This window comes from Mesoplodon bidens (genome assembly GCF_964165515.1).
Source record: "Mesoplodon bidens genome assembly, chromosome: 2".
Taxonomy (NCBI): domain Eukaryota; kingdom Metazoa; phylum Chordata; class Mammalia; order Artiodactyla; family Ziphiidae; genus Mesoplodon; species Mesoplodon bidens.
Window position 1 is genome coordinate 148,968,557 of NC_138177.1, and position 19,334 is coordinate 148,987,890.

The 19,334-nt window shown below is 41.4% G+C and overlaps 1 protein-coding gene across 4 annotated transcripts in view; it reads right to left on the bottom strand.

Moving 5' to 3' along the window:
• Positions 1–16,305, bottom strand: part of NASP (nuclear autoantigenic sperm protein) — a 36,889-nt gene extending 20,584 nt beyond the window's left edge. Inside the window, exons 1-3 of one of the 4 annotated variants that reach the window (XM_081226015.1) lie at positions 16,183–16,305; positions 15,725–15,822; positions 1,546–1,596 (exon numbers count right to left, since the gene is read on the bottom strand). In XM_081226015.1, the coding sequence (XP_081082141.1) occupies positions 1,546–1,596; positions 15,725–15,783 (110 nt within the window). In that variant the 5' untranslated portion in view covers positions 15,784–15,822; positions 16,183–16,305. Of the gene's footprint in view, positions 1–1,545; positions 1,597–15,724; positions 15,905–16,182 lie in introns of those variants that run through there. The other 3 variants (XM_081226016.1, XM_081226014.1, XM_081226017.1) reach the window with 3 other exon arrangements.
• Positions 16,306–19,334: the final 3,029 nt, after the last annotated feature.

Here is a 19,334-nt window from a genome sequence, read left to right on the forward strand (position 1 = left end):
CAGAATGGGAGAACAACTTGGCCAGGGAAACATGCTATAGTTGCCAGGCAGTACTAAATAACCATTTCAGATCAGCTGTTACAAATTTATGAGACTAGTCATGTTTTTTCCAACCATCCTTCCAAGTTTCTCTCAGAATCAGATTATCATGCTCCTCAAAAGATCATCAATGCTTAGAATATTAATAATCACATATCAGCAGTGTTCCAGGGGTCAAGTAGCCTAGCTACATTTATACCTTATTCTCAGTCCAGAAATATAGTACTATGGTATATACCAAGACTCTAAAAAGGTTACACGAATGTGTATTTAGGACCAATCCTGAGCAGTATTCCTTCCACCCGAAAACGAGAGTGACTCACAAATCAGTAGGTAGTATTTGTAAAACACATGGTTTAAATAACCAAGATAACAACGGAATTTAAGACCACAATGTGAAATGATGAAACAAATGAAAAACTTAAAGACTCTTAAAAAAAAAGTGCAGATATTTTGCAAAAAGGACTAAACAGAATTTAGAACAGTAATTTTCAACCTAAGTGAGCTTAAGATTTAACAGGAAGCTTTTCCAAAACACCCATACACTCAAAGCCTAACAAATGAAATCTCTATGAATGCAACCCAGGCATTTACCTTTTGGATAAGCTTTCTAGTTAATTAATTATTATGCTCACCTCCGGTTAAAAACCACGGTCACATCCAGATGGGGAAGTTACATGGAAGTACATGTGAGCTCAATATAAAATTTAAAACTTTCAACCAGAATAACAACAAAGTTGAAAATGGCAACCTTACAAAACAGAGATCTAAATCAGTAGAAGTATTCAAAGAAAGAATAAGTGAGGGACTTCCCTGCTGGTCCAGTGGTTAAGAATCTGCCTTCCAATGCAGGGGACGTGGGCTCGATCCCTGGTCGGGGGACTAAGATCCCACATGCTGTGAGGCAAATAAGCCCATGTGCCACAACCAGAGAGCCCGCACACCACAACTACAGAGTAGCCTGTGCACCACAACTAGAGAGAGGTCTGCACTGCAACTAAGATCGGACACAGCCAATAAATAAATAAATAAATATTTTTAAAAGCAAAGAATAAGTTAGGGACTTCCCTGGTGGCACAGTGGTTAAGAATCCACCTGCCAATGCAGGGGACACGGGTTCGAGCCCTGGTCTGGAAAGATCCCACATGCTGCAGAGAAACTGAGCCCGTGCGCCACAGCTACTGAGCCTGCACTCTAGAGCCCACGAGCCACAACTACTGAGCCTGCATGCCACAACAACAACAGAAAAATAAGTTAGCATTTGCCAGGCATGTTGTGTACTAAGTAAGAAGAATTAAACAACTTTTTCAATTCTAATATTTTAATCAAATACAAAAAAACCTGACGACGTCATTGTCAGGACTTCATACTTTAAACTAGACAGGTACTTTAACATTGTCTTATTCGTTACCTATTGAAAATAATGAAACAAACTGCCCTCAAGTTATATAGCTCTTAGTCTATGTTCCAGATATAAATCTAATTGCACCATGTAAATAATCTTACCTCTCCACTTTATCTGTAGAGGTAGAAGGAGCAGGGGCATCTTCTTCAATTCTGTAATGAAAAATTAAGGGGAAAAAAGTAAAAATGAAGGCTATTTTCAGACTAGAAATTAAACAAATTAAGAAAATATGGGGACTTCGCTGGTGGTGCAGTGGTTAAGAATCCGCCTGCCAACGCAGGGGACACGGGTTTGAGCCCTGATCTGGGAAGATGCCACATGCCATGGAGCAGCTAAGCCCGTGCGCCACAACTACTGAGCCTGAGCTCTAGAGCCCGTGAACCACAACTACTGAGCCCTTGTGCTACAACTACTGAAGTCCGCGCGCCTAGAGCCCGTGTTCCACAACAAGAAGCCCGCGCACATAATGAAGAGTAGCGCCCCCTTGCCGCAACTAGAGAAACCCCACACACAGCAACGAAGACCCAATGCAGCCAAAAATAAATAAATAAATAAACTTTATAAAAAAGAAAATATAAAACCATAAAAAGAGTGATTTATTAAATGCCCAAAATATTAAGGTTTTACATATTTATTTACATTATCAAGTTTAATCCTTACTCATTCAAATAACCGTCGTATGCTTATTTGCTACACATGAAGTATACTACAGTGAACAAGACAGTTACATCCTAGATTTGAGTTTACGATCAGACAGAAGAGAATGCAGTATGTTATAACCCAGTATGTGCAATCCTGAAAATTTCACATTCTGCAACTGCTCACTAAAAATAAGTTTTTTTTTAAAAAGGAAGCAGTTTCCCAGAACATTCATTTTTTTGAAAAGTACTAATAAATATCTTAAAAATATTTCATAGTTGTGTTTACTAAAAGTCTAGAAATAATGACCAACTCAGCAGCAATGAGTAACCTCCCTAGCACCTAGACTGTGCTCCTGAAAATCCATTTCCTGCTAAAAATAACCAAGACTCCACTGGGAAATAATTGATTCTAAGCCAGGGCAGGGGAAGTACATAGGTGAATCTGGGACAATTTCATGCCAGAAAGCAACGAAACTATATCTAATATTATTTAGGGTCATATCTACTTATGGTCATGCTAAAAGGAATTATAAAGGAAAGGTAGGAATCCAGGGTAAAGCATGGGAAGAGTTCTTTGTACTATTTTTTCACTTTTCTATAAATTTGATGTTTCATATTTACAAAAATATTACAAAAGCACACTTAGGAGCCAACCTCAATAAAATCTCACTGGCCAGAAGAAGGGACAATATGAGCATCAACAAAGATAATAATTGCATAACCAACAAGGACCTACTGTATAGCACAGGGAACTCTGCTCAGTATACTGTAATAACCTAAATGGGAAAAGAACTTGAAAAACAATAGACACATATATATGTATAACTGAATCACGTTGCTGTACACCTGAAACCAACACAACATTGTTAATCAACTATACTCCAATATAAAATAAAAAAATTTTTAAAGATAATAATTACAATTGATTGAAAAACTCCAAATATGTCTAAATACATGAGTTCACAATGACACAAACAAAAAACAAACAACCCATTAGTCATTTTTAGAGACTGATAGAAGACCACTGCATTATTTTGAAAATTGATAAATAATGGGAAAGAATTTACCCTTTCTTTACAATAAAGTTATACCTTAGGTAGGTTTCAACACAGGGTCGACTTAAGTTATTAGTTAGGAACCCTACAGATTGACACCATTCACTTGGTATTAATTTAAATCCTTGTCTCTTTTACCTGCCCCATCATCAGTTTTCACCTATATGCCAAAGGCAACATTCAGCTAAGTAAAGGCATATTATCATTTATAAATGTGCCCCCAAACCACACCATGAGAGCTGAGAATGCTGTTAGCTGTGGTGAAATGGAAAAAAGAAAGAACAGTGGGAAAACAGGAAACTTTACTACTAAGTACTAACACCTCAGGAGCAATAAATTAGAATTGAAGTATGTACAGCAAGAAACAGTAGAAGTATGAGAGAACACAAGAAGCTGTAGGAGAGAAAAAGGCTTTCCTATATAGACATTACTGAAAACTCCTCCAAAGGTTAAAACATACATATAAATAGAACTGAGTCAACTAATTTTTCACACCTGGACTTTCTTGTTTAGCGATAACAAATTTATTAAAATAGCAGTGTAATATACACAGTATGGATGAAACAAATGAACAATTTAAAGAGCTTGCTCAATTCAATAAATAAATATACTAATTCAAAAAATTAAATTTAATAGACATTTTAGTACCCACTATATGCTAAGCATCGGACACAGTGTCCAACAAAAGTTAAAGCAGAGGAGACAAGGAATTCCCTGGCGGTCCAGTGGTTAGGACTCCTCACTCTCACTGACGAAGGCCTGGGTTGGGGAACTAAAATCCCACAAGGCGCAGGGCGCCGCCAGAAAAAAAAAAAAAAAAAGCAGAGGGGACAACTTGAGAAAGGCAGAAGAGATTAAATGACAGGCAGGGACTAACTATATTGGAGTCTGAGTCCTAGAAAATGCTTTAGAGATGAAAAGGTGTCAGTTACTTTCAGCAGGATCCAAAATCTTTGCTCCTAACTCCTAATCCTTTTGAGAATGTTATATTGGTCTACAAATTTGATGAAAAGCCCTGGGGGGGGGGAGGCAGGGAAATGGGGTTGAAAATAATCAGAGACTTCACCGTTATGGTGACAGGAATGAGCTGCAACGTAAGCAAGCAGATGATCTGACCAGAACGCTGGAATGGCCTTGGATCCTTATCTCCTAAACACCTCCTGTCATAGCTAATTATGTTCAAATAGTTTAACTAAGGGATTATTCTGGCCAAATTCTAGCACAGAGCTTCTCAAATTACCTGTGATTGAAGGACCAGACTTTTAATTTCAATGTGTAAGACATGGGTTTTTATAAAGTATTAACAGAAATGTCAGAGTAACGTCAAATTTCTTTGTTCCCAAATGTTTACTCCCAATTTTTATACACACACACAGCATGGTTTGTGGGATCTTAGTTCCCCAACCAGGGACTGAACCGGGAGCCACAGTAGTGAAAGTGTGGAGTCCTGACCACTGGACCACCAGGAAATTCCCTATACTTGTATCTTTGTAGACCAGTAACAAACAGTTCACAAACCAATACCAGTCTGTGGCACACACAAAGTGATAGTAACACAAACGTGCAGAGCATGAGTACTAAAAACAAACACATTAACACTGTACATACAGGCTACATTAAGGCACCAGTAGCAACAATAATACACAAAATGTTTTGCACCCCACATAGGTGACAGATGAAGTGCAATACTATTAAACTTTCAAGGTTAGCCATAATGGAAGTTAACAGGCACCAGATTCAAACAACTCAAACTACTAAAAAACAAACAGCCAAAATACACGAAACACCAGTTTTACAGTAGTAGCACAAGACAGTAAATCCAAGAAGGGAAACAAATGAGGTGAGTCCTATGAGTAACCCCATTTACTATCTGGAGAGATTTGTCCACAGGACAGAGAAGGACCCTGAACAAAGTCCATCTCACAGAATTGAGAAGACAGAATTTGAGGTTTGGGATGGCCTAGGTAGCTAGAATTTACAGGATAGAGAGAGCTGTAGAGAAAGCAAGCCAGAGATCTGTAGACGCTTCCCCCCAGTCTTTTAAGTGCTGATCAACTTATGCATGAGAAAACTACTGAGACCCGGGAAAGAACGACCCAGAAAGGAATAGGCAAAATAATCCTTGGAAATCACACTGGGTCTAGAATAAATAACTCCCATCAGCCAGTCTGTAATTTAAAACACGGAGTCCTGATAATGTTATCTTCAGGTTTTTTGTATTTGATTAAAATATTAGAATTGAAAGTTACTTAATCCTGCTCCTTACTCAGTACACAACATGCCTGGCAAAGGCTAACCTAGTCTTTCTTTGAATACCTCTACTGATTTAGATCTCTGTTTTGTAAGGTTGCCATTTTCAATTTTGTTGTTATTCTGGTTGAAAGTTTTAAATTTTATATTGAGCTCACACGTACTTCCATGTAACCTCCCCATCTTGATGTGACCATGGCTCTTAACCGGAGGTGAACATAATAATTAATTCACTAGAAAGCTTATCCAAAAGATAGATGCCTGGGTTGCACCCCTAGAGATTTTATTTGTTAAACTTGAGATAGAATTCATGTTTGTTTTGGAAAAGCTCCCTGATAATGTCATAAATAAGGCAACTGTCAAAGTGTCAATCTCTGTATCGTTATTAAAACTTAATTCCTCTCTACTTTGGAGAATACCTCCTTAAACTATAATGTAAATTCCAAGACTAGAATTTACTTTTTTTTGGCCGCGCCCCACAGCATGCAGGATCTTCCCCTACGAAGGATCCAACCCATGGCCCTCTGTAGTGGAAGTGTGGAGTCCTAACCACTGGGCTGCCAGGGAATTCCCTGGACTTTACCATTGTAACTTTCCTTCACCCCACTTTCCATGTCCCCACTTCCTAGACAAGGCTGGAACCAGGTCATTTAGGTTTTTTCTTAAGGTTTTGTTGCTGTTGTTGTTTTGTTTTGAATTTTTGGCTGCACTGTGCAGCATGTGGGATCTTAAGTTCCCCAATGAGGGACTGAACCCATGACCCCTGCACTGGAAGGCAAAGCTTTAACCACTGGACTACCGGGGAAGTCCCAGATCGTTCAGTTTTGATGCCAACCTATGGCTTTAAATTTGTATCCTTAAGTTGAGGCACTGAAGGTGTAATATGATCAAATTTACCTTTTATATACTCAGTGGTACAAAAGTTTGAAGTGGACAAAATGAGGAAAAAAGCATATCAGTTGAAGATACTATTAAATAGCACTGTAAAGCACTCAGCAGTGATAAACTTACTTCCATTCTTATTTAGTGGCCTAGACAAAAAAGGCATGTACTAGCACAGTCAGAAGAAAAGATGGATTAAAGCAGTGGTTCTCGGGCTTCCCTGGTGGCGCAGTGGTTGGGAGTCCGCCTGCCAATGCAGGAGACACGGGTTCGTGCCCTGGTCTGGGAAGATCCCACATGCCGCGGAGCGGCTGGGCCCGTGAGCCATGGCCGCTGAGCCTGCGCATCCGGAGCCTGTGCTCCGCAACGGGAGAGGCCACAACAGTGAGAGGCCCGCGTACCGCAAAAAAAAAAAAAAGCAGTGGTTCTCAAACTTCAATCTACACGAATCACTTGGAGCTCATGTTAGAACACGTTGTTGAGCCCCAACCCTAGAGCTCTGGTTCAGTAGGTCTATTATGAGGTCCAGGAATTTGCATTTCTAACAACTTTCTAGGTGATGCTGCTACTGCTGGTTTGGGGACCACAATGTAACAAACACCAGATTAGAAAAATAATTATAAACTGATGTTCATGTCCTATCTGAGCCATAGACATGTTTATCCACAATTATTTTTTAAATGTTAATTATGGTAGTTACTACATTTAAAACTATGAAGATATCACATAAAAATCTGGATTTCTGCTTCTCTTGAAAAATCATTATGTAAACTCTGAAACCAGAAAAGTACTAAAGAAAACCACAGGCGAATTACATTGTAACTCATCGGGAGAAGGCCTTTCATATTCAGAAATCATGTAAGACTGATAAATTCTACTCCATCTAATTCACTTCACAAAAGGTTAACTTAGTGAGTATATACAGAATATTAAATCAACAGGAAAAAAGGTCCAACAGGAAAAGATTAAAGGATATAAACACATTCATAGAAAATGAAACACAAATACCTCAAACATTTAAATATATGCTCACACTCATTCTTCAGAGAAACACAAAATTACAGTGAGAAATCAGTTTTTACCCATCAAATAGTCAAAGACAAGAATGTAAGAGTAACAGGTGTTCACATATATTGCTAATGTAAGTTTAAATTCACAAAACTTCTATGAAGGTCTATTTGGCAATATCTATCAAAAACAACAAATGAACACTATTTGATCCAGCAGTTCCACTTGTAGAAATTTATCCTATAGATACATGAGTCCAGGGTTACACGGTTATTCACTAGAGCACAATTTGTAACAATTAAATTCTGGAAAGAATTCAAATGTCCATCAGTAGGAAACTCATTATGAGACAGCCACAGAAAAGAATACAATGCAGCCATTAAAAAAAAGAAAGAAAGAAGGAAAGAAAGAAAGTAAGAAAGAAAGAAAGAAACTATGCCCTAATGAGGAATCATCTCCAAGATATACAGCTAAGTGCTCAGAAATGTGTGCAGTATGCTACCATTTACACAATAATACAGAATTAATAACTACATACAATCTGCTTGTATATGCATAAGGTATCATTGAGGGATACATAATAAATTACTAACACTGGTGGACTCTGAGGAGAAAACCTATGTGATTAGAGAATAAGGGTTGGAGGGACATTTCACTGTGTACTTCCCCTTCTGGATTTAGAACCAGAAATGTATTTCCTAGTCAAAGAAATAATTACAATATTCTTTAAATATCAGAAATACCTGCCACTATGGCATACATTCTCCCCAATCAGCTGAAGTTGAACAATGACCTAGCCCTTTAAGGGGGAATTCACTTCAATCCCCACCACCACTTCACTTTTTCCTATCTGGCCCTCTAGGCTTTACATTTCTAAGCCCTGTTACAGACTACCAAACTGCTAAATATTGGTAACTGTTTAGAAATTGAAAAAGGAGGGAGGGGGAATCTAGAATTTTTATTTCTGGGAGTGGGAAACTGAGTGCTATCCAACCAAAATAAGGTACAAGAGCAAGATTATTAGTGAAAATTGGGGTGTACATACTGAGTCGGTTTTGAGGTGCTTATGGAACACCTAAATGGATAGCATTCAGGGACTTCCCTGGTGGTCCAGTGGCTAAGACTCTGGGCTCCCAATGCAGGGCGCCAGGGTTTGATCCCTGGTCAGGGAACTAGATCCCACATGCCGCAACTAAAGATCCCGCCTGCTGCAACTCAGACCCAGCGCAGCCAAATAAATCTTTTTAAAGTAATAAATAAATAAATGGATAACATTCAATAGGCAATTCAGAGCAAACATCTGTCAGACATAGCAGTGCCTACTACATTCTCATTTAATCCTCTCACAAAAAACCTTGTGGCAGGTGGCAATATCCTATTTTCCAGAGAAGTAACTTACCCAGTTACACGACCCCATCATAACTCATTCTGTACTCCGATTGCCTACTGACTTTCTGTATTCCCCATCAGGATTAAGACTTAAGAAACCATGTCTATCTTATCCTAAACTGTATCCTAGCACCAAGCACAAAGCCTGGAATCTAATTAATATTTGTTAAAGTGACCAATTCAGAATCACTAGGGTAGGATTAACAAGTGCCTTTGCCACTTACCATGTGAAGTACCTCAGTTTCCTCAACTATTAACAGTACCTATCTCACAGGATGTGTTTTGAAAATTAAATGAGAAAGTTCACAAAGTGCTTAGTTCGATGCTTGGCACGTAAGGAATCAAAAGATTCTAGCAATCACTAACAATGAAAGAACAGAAAGATAGGAAGAAATGGAGGCAGCATCAAAAGAAGACAAAATTAAGGAGGGAGTGTCTGGTACCAGAGGCAGCAAAGAGGTGCCCAAAAGGCAGCAAAAAGAACTCATTAGAAAGCTAAGAATAAGGACTATTTTAGCATTCAGACAATCCATGATCACCTTTAGCAATGCTGTTTAAATGACACGAAGAAGCCAGATCGAGACAGGTTGAACAAATGTGTATATTCTCAGGACACACCTGTCCAATTAGATTGTGATCTGATGACCAGCAACTGATACCTTATTCATCTTTGTGTCTCTAAAACCTGACATATTAAAATATATATTGAATACATTTGTTAAATGTATAAGCAAACAGAAGGGAGAAAAAAATGGACACTAGAAATGCAGGCTCTTCTCTAAAGAAGCCTGGCTATGAAGGGAAGAAGCAAAGAAAGCAACTGAACGCATATATCACAGAGAAAATGTTTTTAAAAGCATCCATCTTGGGACGTTTGAATGCAGAGATGGTGCTATCTAAGGGGAAGGAAAGGAAGCACCAAGAGACCAAATAGGTAGTTGCTGGCAGACAACCAGACATGAAAAAAAAACCCACAAATCTCCAGTTGTTTTATATTAAAGATTTTTTTTCTTTAACATAAACCCTCAGCCTGTGAAGAAGTCTTTTCTTCTGGCAAACTTTTAAGTTCCACAAGAGGTCTTAACCCTCTAGCCATCTATTCTGTGTCTGCTACAGCAGAGAAGCTGAACTTTTAAGAAACAGTACTGACTGCCCTCTCTCTTTAAATTCTTGGCCCCAAATCTGAAACAAGGAAAACATTGGCAATCCTACCACATTCCCTAGAATATGTCTTCCAAGTCTCCAACATTACTATCTCTCCTCAAATCTCCTACACCCTAATCCATTCCCCCTTACTTCTAAGCAGATCTTGCTTCATACCCCATTGAGCAAATAGAAGCCATTAGACAGGAAGTCTCCCTTCCTCAACCACCAAAACTACCAACCTGCTTGCCTCTGTATCCACATTCTCTGCTATCCCTATTTCTATGAAGGAAGTTTCCCTGTTAGAAACTTCATATAGCTGGCCCCTTATCATTCATCTCATTGTGCCCATCCCTGATCGCCCAATCTAAAATAACCACCCAGGGCTTCTCTGATGGTGCAGTGGTTAAGAATCCGCCTGCCAATGCAGGGGACACGGGTTCGAGCCTTGGTCCGGGAAGATCCCACATGCCGCGGAGCAACTAAGCCCATGTGCCACAACTACTAAGCCTGCGCTCAAGAGCCTATGAGCCACCACTACCGAGCCTGTGTGCCACAACTACTGAGCCTGCGCTCTAGAGCCCACAAGCCACAACTACTGAAGCCTGTGTGCCACGACTACTTAAGCCCGCGTGCCTAGAGCCCATGCTCCGCAAAGAGAAGCCACCACAGTAAGAAGCCACGCCCCACAACGAAAAGTAGCCCCCACTCTCGCTGCAAATAGAGAAAGCCCATGCGCATCAACGAAGACCCGGTGCAGCCAAAAATAAATAAGTTAATTAATTAATTAATTAAAAATAAATAAATAACCACCCAGTTACCTCACATCACCTTAAAACCAGGGTAATTCTTTGCATAGCACTTTATCACTGATATTCTCTAATCTATATATTCATGGTCTCTATCCCAGTAGTCGAAGCTCCATTTGAAAGCAGAGACCTTTTCTGTCTCCTTAACCACAGCGCCTCCACTAAATAAGACAAATGCTCAATAAATATAGGGAAAATACGCCAATAAGTAGGAGGAAAGAAAACTGTTTCACAAGATTTTCCTGAAAAAAAATTTCCTTGTAGAATCTCCCCACTACTGCCACCATTTAACAAATGGGAAAACTGAGGTCCACCGCAGCAGCCAGAAACAGAACCCAGTTTTCCTGGCTCCCAGTCATCATAGAAATTTAGCATCATCTGTCATCCTCCCTATAAAGTTTTTTGGGTTTTTTTTGGCTGTGCCACACAGCATGCAGGATCTTAGTTCCCCGACCAAGGATCGAACCTGCGCCCCCTGAAGTGGAAGCGCAGAGTCTTAACCACTGGACCACCACCCTATAAAGTTTTATGGTACCTTACAAGTAAATACAAGTTCAATATCCACCTATAACACTGTAATGTTAGAAGTCAGAAGAGCTAGGCTTGATGGGAGGAGTATGACTAAAAAGGTTGGGGGGGGAGGTTTCCATATAATGTTTTGTTTCTAATTTCCCTTTGTGAAAATTCACTCAACTGTACATTTACCATTTGAGCATTTTGTAGTATGCTGTACTTCAATAAAATGTACCGAAAAACTGGCAGGGAATTTTTTTTTTTTTTTAGCCGCGCTGAGAGGCTTGCAGGATCTTAGTTCCCCAACCAGGGACTGAACCTGGGCCATGGCAATGAAAGCACCGAGTGCTAACCACTGGACCATCAGGGAATTCCCATGGAGCTTTTAACTTATGCTTTCTTCTGGGAGATTTATAGTTTCAGGTCTTACATTTAGGTCTTTAATCCATTTTCAGCTCATTTTTATATACGGTGTAAAATAAGAATCTAACTTCATTCTCCTGCACGTGCATATCCCGTTTTCCCAACACCATCTGTTGAAAAGAATATCCTGGGACTTCCCTGGTGGCCCAGTGGTTAAGAATCCACCTGCCAATGCAGGCGACATGGCTTCGAGCCCTGGTCCGGCAAGATCCCACATGCCACGGAACAACTAAGCCCGTGCTCCGCAACAACAGAAGCCACCGCAATGAGAAGCCCGCCCACCACAACGAAGAGTAGCCCGACTGAGCACCGCGACTAGAGGAAGCCCGCGTGCAGCAACTAAGACCCAATGCAGCCCAAAATAAATAAATAAATTTAAAAAGAAAAAAAAGAATGTCCTTTCTTCATTGAGTGGTCTTGGCATCCTTACCAAAGATCATTTGACCATATGCAAGGATTTATTTTTGGGCTTTCTATTACATTCTACTGTTCTATTTGTCTATCTTTATGCCAGTAGCACAATGTTTTGGTATCAGCAAGTAAAACCTACACTTTGTTCTTTTTCAAAACTGTTTTGGCAGGGAATTTCCTGGCGGTCCAGTGGTTAGGACCCCAGTTCAATCCCTGGTCAAGGAACTAAAATCCCACAAGCCTCGAGGTGTGGCCAAAACCAAACAAACAAAAGAAACTGTTTTGGCTATTTGGGACCCCTTGAGATTTCTTATGAATTTTAGAATGCATTTTTCTACTTCTGCAAAAAATGCCATTGGCATTTTAACAGAGACTGTGTTGTATCCATAGATCTCTGGGTAGTATGAACATCTTAACAATATTAAGCATTCCAACATAAGATATCTTTTTTTTGTGGAAACTTTAGGGTGAACCTCAGTGTGTTTTTTTTTGAAGGGGGTGTAATGTTTAATTGGCATCCAAAGGTAATCAGCTAGATGTTAAAAAATAATGTACATCTCACAAAAAATTACATTGTCCTTGACTTCTGCACCTCTCTGATCCACATGTTATTAATAGATCATACTACAATACATATGCCACATACTGAAACTGTCCCAAAGCATCTAGATATATGAAAGGAGACATTAACATTCATTGAGTCATTTAATTTTGTCATGAGCTGACAATTATTAATTGCATTTATCAAGCCTCATAAGATTTATACAAACTGGGTCATTTTACCCTACTGTCATAGCCCAAGAAACAGTGTATGTTTAAAGCCCAAATTGTAAAATTGCAATTAATCTTACTGTTTTGGGGCATTTTTATTATTTTTTTTACAACTGTGAATTTGTCTTTTTATTTCTGCATTTTTCTATATATTTTTTTTCAGTTTTATTTTTTTATACAGCAGGTTCTTATTACTTATCTATTTTACACATATTAGTGTATATATGTCAATTCCAATCTCTCAATTCATTCCACCACCACCACCACCCCTCAGGTTTTTTTTTTTTTTAACCAATTTTTTTTTTTTGGCCAAGCTGTGTGGCTTTCGGGATCTTAGTTCCCTGACCAGGAATTGAACCCGGGCCCTCTACATTAGGAGCACAGAGTCTTAACCGCTGGACCACCAAGGAAGTCCCTCCCTGAGCCTCAGTTATTTAAAGTGGTAAGTGAAGAATACTTTCCGACACGCATATAAAGATTTCCAAAGTTAATGGATGTGATGAGTAAATTGTCTTAAGAGTACAAGGTCAGGGACTTCCCTGGTGGTCCAGTGGTTAAGACTCCGTGCTTCCAATGCAGAGGGTGTGGGTTCAATCCCTTGGGGGGGGGGGGACTAAGATTGTATAATGCCGCGTGGCACAACTGGAAAAAAACAATTTTTTTTTAATCTTCTGAAAATAGTTTTGTTTTTTTTTGCAGGTCCACCAAGAGAGACTCTTTTCTCATTTACACATTTGAGCTAATATACTGAACATAACTCCTCCACCCCACCAAAATATAGGTACACAGGTACGTTAGCTAAATCTTTTACACAAATATATTCTAATTACAGTGACATTAATTCATCATAAAACTAACTTACAAGAGGTTATCCATCTCATTTTAAACAGCCAAATACTAAGCACCAAAATAAGCCCCACACCAACACAGATGAACCTTCCACTTATGGAAATAGGAACGACAAACCCCAGAACTTTAAGGATTACTGAGCTAAACCACTTATTTTTACTTTGACATCTCTCATCTAAAGGTACGAATAAGTAGCTCAGAAATTATAAGACAGTTAAAGTAAAATTCAATGCATCACATAAGACTTCCTCTTTCTAAGCTTTCTCATTCCTCCTTACCACTATAGTACAAACTGCTATATTCTTTTGTAACATAAACAAAAACGTTAACAACTACTTAGAACTATTTAGAAAGCTAATAAGGACAAAGACTGATTTAACATTTAGACAACCACTGATAACCTTTAGCAAAGTTGTTTAATGGCATGAGGGGAGAGAAGCCAAATTGTAGCTTTTTACAACTGACAAAACTGTAGCCCAACATTCACCACTTAAGCAATGAAAGCGGTATCAAAATCAACTCTGAATTGTGGTTTATTTCTCATTCCATTTTCTCTCTCTACTGGTTTGGAAGTTAAACATGTTTTTATTCTTTCAATGGTTATACTGGAATTATAATGTGCATTCTTAGTAGTCTATTAAACTCACGTAGGGCTTCCCTGGTGGCGCAGTGGTTGGGAGTCCGCCTGCCGATGCAGGGGACATGGGTTCGTGCCCCGGTCCGGGAAGATCCCACAAGCCGCGGAGTGGCTAGGCCCGTGAGCCATGGCCGCTGAGCCTGCGCGTCCGGAGCCTGCGCTCCGCAACGGGAGAGGCCACAGCAGTGAGAGGCCCGCGTACCGCAAAAAACAAAAAAACAAAAAACTCACGTAAATTTTCTTTACCCTCCCCCTTAAACGCCTGAAACGCTTTACCCCTGAATTGCCCCAGGAACTTACTTAACTAAAGAATGATGCCTTTATTGTTCTCTCCAACAAGCTAATTAGATTTTCATGCAATTTCCTCTCAAGCTTTGGGGATGGGGGAAAGGATGAGTAATGAGGGAATAAAAACTTGAAATACTAGGGTTTAACCTAGAGTCTGCCACTTAATAATTTGGGTTATTTCTTGTTTCTTCGAATAACGGCCTGTTTCCCTTCACTGTTCAAAAAATACCTTTATGTCTGAGTGGCACTGTGTCGTTTTCATAGCAATCATATCTTCTATCATTCCCTCCAGTCCTTCTGTTACACTCTGCGCTTAATACTGCCCATTCTCCTCGCAACCAAACACTGCTAGAAGTGAAAAGACCTCGACGCAGCGCTAGAAGATGCTTCGCCTCCCGATAAAATCCCCCAGAAGCAGCCAAGTCCCCCGCCAACGTTCCCAAAATCTAAAAGAACCACGATGCTCTCCACCACAGACAAAAGAAATGGGCCTTGTTGAAGGCAGGAGGGTACCAGGAGAGCGAGGAGACCGCGGGGTGAGCGAGGAGACCGAGGGGAACAAGCTTCACCGCGTCCCACGGCGGAAGTCCGAGGCGTTCGGGAGCCGCAGCCCCAAACAATGGAGTTTTCCCGCCTCCTCAGGGCCCCGCCCCCTGCTCCAGAGCCGGCGGAGGGAAGCGAACGCACAAGCGCACGACCCCGCCCCCGAGAGACCCCGCCCATCCCGACCCACCGGTCCAGCCTCCTCCCTCGTGCAGGGTTTTTTTTTTTTTTTTTTTTGGCGCCAAATCTCTGTTGGTTATTTTCCCGATGTGTTTGCGGATCATACCGGAGGCGCACGCCAGGAGTGCGGGGACAGCAAGGACGTGAAGGTACACTGCCGCGCCGGGGCCCCGCCTCCCCGCCGATAGCCCCGGGCCTGGGGAGGAAGGAGAGGGGCAGGCAATGGAGACCGCCGCCGCTGCCCCCGGCAAGATGGCGACCGCGAAAAGCGGGGCAGGGGGCGCCAGCCGACCGGCGTTACTGCCAGTGAGCGAGGCTCTCTGCAAGAAGTGGGCTTCTCCAGTGTCCGGACCTCCCCGAACAGCGACGGTTGTTCACTGGAAGGAAAGTCCTCCCACCCTCCGGTCTGTCCCTCCCGGGGAGCCTCCGTCCACCACCCCCTCCCTGCGGACTGGCCAGTGCCTCAAGCTCTCCACGGTTCAGCTTACTTGTCGGCGGAAACTAGCTCCGTGGTGATGGCGGCACTGGCTGTGGACTCTGCGGCCATCGTTCCCCTGAGGTGGTGGACCCACGGACGGGATAGTGCCTGTGAGAAAAACAGAGAGAATTTGGAAAGCCAGAGACTTATTCGTGGACAGAAAATGGCAGATTGGAGACCCCGCGCGGCTGGGCCCTCTTATAAACCAGGGCCCTTCGCCCCGCCCATCCACTTCCGGATCCTCCCCCTCGAGTTTAAAGGGCCAGGACCCAGCCCCAATCCTGCCCAAGGACATCTCCCACCCGCACCACCTGGTTCTGCGCGATACCTTTCCTCCCGGGCTTCCGCGGAAAAAGCAACTTTTTGCTTCTCTAGCAAGTCGCGTAAAAACTAGAATCTTGGTACTACTACTCCTGACTGGACGGCGGCCAGCGACTTCCAGAGAAGGGGAAGCTGGGGCTGCCCTACATGTTCGGAGCGAGTAGCCGAGAGTCTCTTTACAGGCCGGATACCCAGGAAGTTAACTGAGACTTTCTGTCGGTCCGCTCAGTCGTAACGGATGGACACGCAAGAGCCGAGCACGTGTATACCAGCAACGGCTAGAACAGATATAGGTGAGAGACGCGTGGCTCTGAACCTCAGCAACAACTGACGCAAGGAAATGCTGTCATAGGATTGGCCACCGCCTGAAACTACCGCGCTTGATTCAAAGCTGGGGACTGCGGCGGGACGCGGCTGGCTCCTCCCTCTGGACCCGCCCCCTTCGGCTGGCCCAATCCGCTGAAGCCATGCTCTTAGGCCCTACCCAGACTCCCAAATCTGACTAGCTTAATGCTCCCAGCTCTTTTCGTCCACTCCAAGCTACAGTTTATACTTTGTCCGCTATGTCCGGGGGCACTGTGCTTAGACATTCTAAAGCTATTAGCTGTCTTACTTAATCTTAACAGCAACGCTACTAGTGACAACGGTGTTATCCGTCCCATTTGGTAGAAATAGAAACCAAGGTTCAAAGAAGGTATGACTAGCTCAGAAGGTTGCAAGACAAGTCATTTATGGGAAGCAGTGTGCCTCATTTCCTGCAACTCGCTGAGTGGAAGATAACTGCACTTCTTCACATCTGGAGCATAATCCATTGCCTTCCACCATGGCCTTGCCTACAAATGTCAGAACAGGAATTTTATTTCCGTCCAGGTTCAGACATACTGAGAAAGATTCTTGGGGAGAATTCTTATTCCAGTCTGTCAAGACTCAGGCAGTTTGAAATCGTTAGGGATAAAGACCTGGACCTGCGGGCTTCCCTGGTGGCACAGTTAAGAATCCGCCTGCCAATGCAGGGGACACAGGTTCGATCCCTGGTCCGGGAAGATCCCGCATGCTGCGGAGCAACTAAGCCCCTGCGCGCCACAGCTACTGAGCCCGCGCTCTAGAGCCTGCGTGCCACAACTACTGAAGCCTCCTTGCCTAGAGCCCGTGCTCCCCAACAAGAGAAGCCACCACAATGAGAAGCCCGTGCAATGCAATGAAGAGTAGCCCCCGCTCGCGGCAACTAGAGAAAGCCCATGTGCAGCAACGCAGCCAAAAATAAATACATAAATAAGTTAATTTAAAAAAATAAAAAGCAGTTAGACCTTCTAAATCATCTTCCCCAGGGCAATGGAAAACTGGAAGTTTATTTTTTGGAGAGGGTAAAATAAAAAGGAGGTTGAACTGAGAGAAAGTTGAGGGTAGAAGAAGTATATGGAAAAGACAGGGATTAAATGAATGATTACATACAAAACACTGAGATCTTGTGATAGACTCCTAGTTGTCTTCCAATATCGATTTTTCTCTCCTATAGTAGTAATAGAACCCTGATTTTTATTTATTTATGCACTTATTTTAGTGCATAACCCCCAGAATAAAAACCAAAATTGTCAATGTCCCCTGGAACTAGAAATGCTCACATGATGACACTCTGGTCAATGAAAAGTGAACAAAAGCAATGTGTGCATCTTCCATATAGCAACATCAAAGGGAAGGGGCTTCCCTTTTCAGAAGGTGAGGTGGTGAACTAACTTGGACCAAGTCAATCAGGGCCATGCACCAGGAATGACAAATTAGTAAGATGCCTAGGTTCCTAGCATCACGGAGCCACCATACAAGCTCTGGGCTGCTTACTCCAAAAATGTTATATAAGAGCGAAATAAACTTCTTAGATATATCCATCATATATTAAGCAACAACTATAAGAACTGCAGAAGAAATAGAGATAAGTCAACAATTGTAGCTGAAATTGTTAACTCATGTCACTCAGAAACAAGCAGACGAAAAAGTAAGCAGAGATAAAGACATGACTAATATTATTAATATGCTCTAGTGACTAAATATATAGAAATCTATGCTCAAAAATCAGCAAATACACATTACATTCAAACATCATAGATCACTTACAGAAATGGGCCATTATTAGGCCACAAAGAAAGCCTCAATACATTCTAAAGAATCATTATCATTTTCATATAGACCATATTCTCTAACCACAAAGCTTTATTGCACTGCAAATTAACATTTATATATTGTATAAATAAATAGCCCTTGGGTTAAAAAATCATGAAGGAAGTTAAACACTTAGAGCTGAATGACAATAAATACACTACACGTTAAAATTCATAGGACAAAAGAAAATTCATAGGACACAGATAAAGCTGTATTTTGATGAATTATAGCTTTCAAAAATTTTATCAGGAAACAAATAGAAAAATTGCTCAAAGAATTCAACTCATGAAGTTAGAAGAAGAGCAAGAGAGAAATCTCAAAACAAGAGGGGAAGTACATAAGGAAGATAGGGCAGAAATCAAGAGAGAAATAAAAGATTAACTAGAAACTGGTTCTTTGAAAAAATAAAAATATATAGATAGAAAAATATAGATAGCAAATGCAAAAAAGAAAATGCAGAAGAAATAACTACAGAAATCATAGACACAATGGAAAGATAATTGTATTAAGAATAATTATAGGGCCTCCCTGGTGGCACAGTGGTTGAGAGTCCGCCTGCTGATGCAGGGGACAGGGGTTCGTGCCCCGGCCCGGGAGGATCCCACGTGCCGCGGAGCGGCTGGGTCTGTGAGCCATGGCCGCTGGGCCTGCGCGTCCGGAGCCTGTGCTCCGCAATGGGAGAGGCCACAACAGTGAGAGGCCCACATACAGAAAAAAAAAAAAAAAAAGAATAATTATATGCTGGGACTTCCCTGGTGGTGCAGTGGATAAGACTCTGTGCTCCCAATGCAGGGGGCCTGGGGTTCGATCCCTGGTCAGTGAACTAGATTCCACATGCATGCCACAACTAAGACCCAGTGTGAACAAATAAATAAATAAATATTGAAAAAAAAGAATAATTATATGCTAATAAATTTGAAAACCTAATGGAGTGATCCTAGAAATAAACAAAGTGTCAAAATTGGCACAAGAAAAAACAGACCTTAAGTTGATCAATAAATAATAAACATTTGAAAATGGTAATCAGACGTCCTACCATTCCCCCCAAATGCCCAGATGGTTTTATAGGTGAGGTTAACACATTTTCAAGAAACATTTCCATACGTAGAAAAAAAGCAAAAACTTTTCTAGGATAATAATAGAAC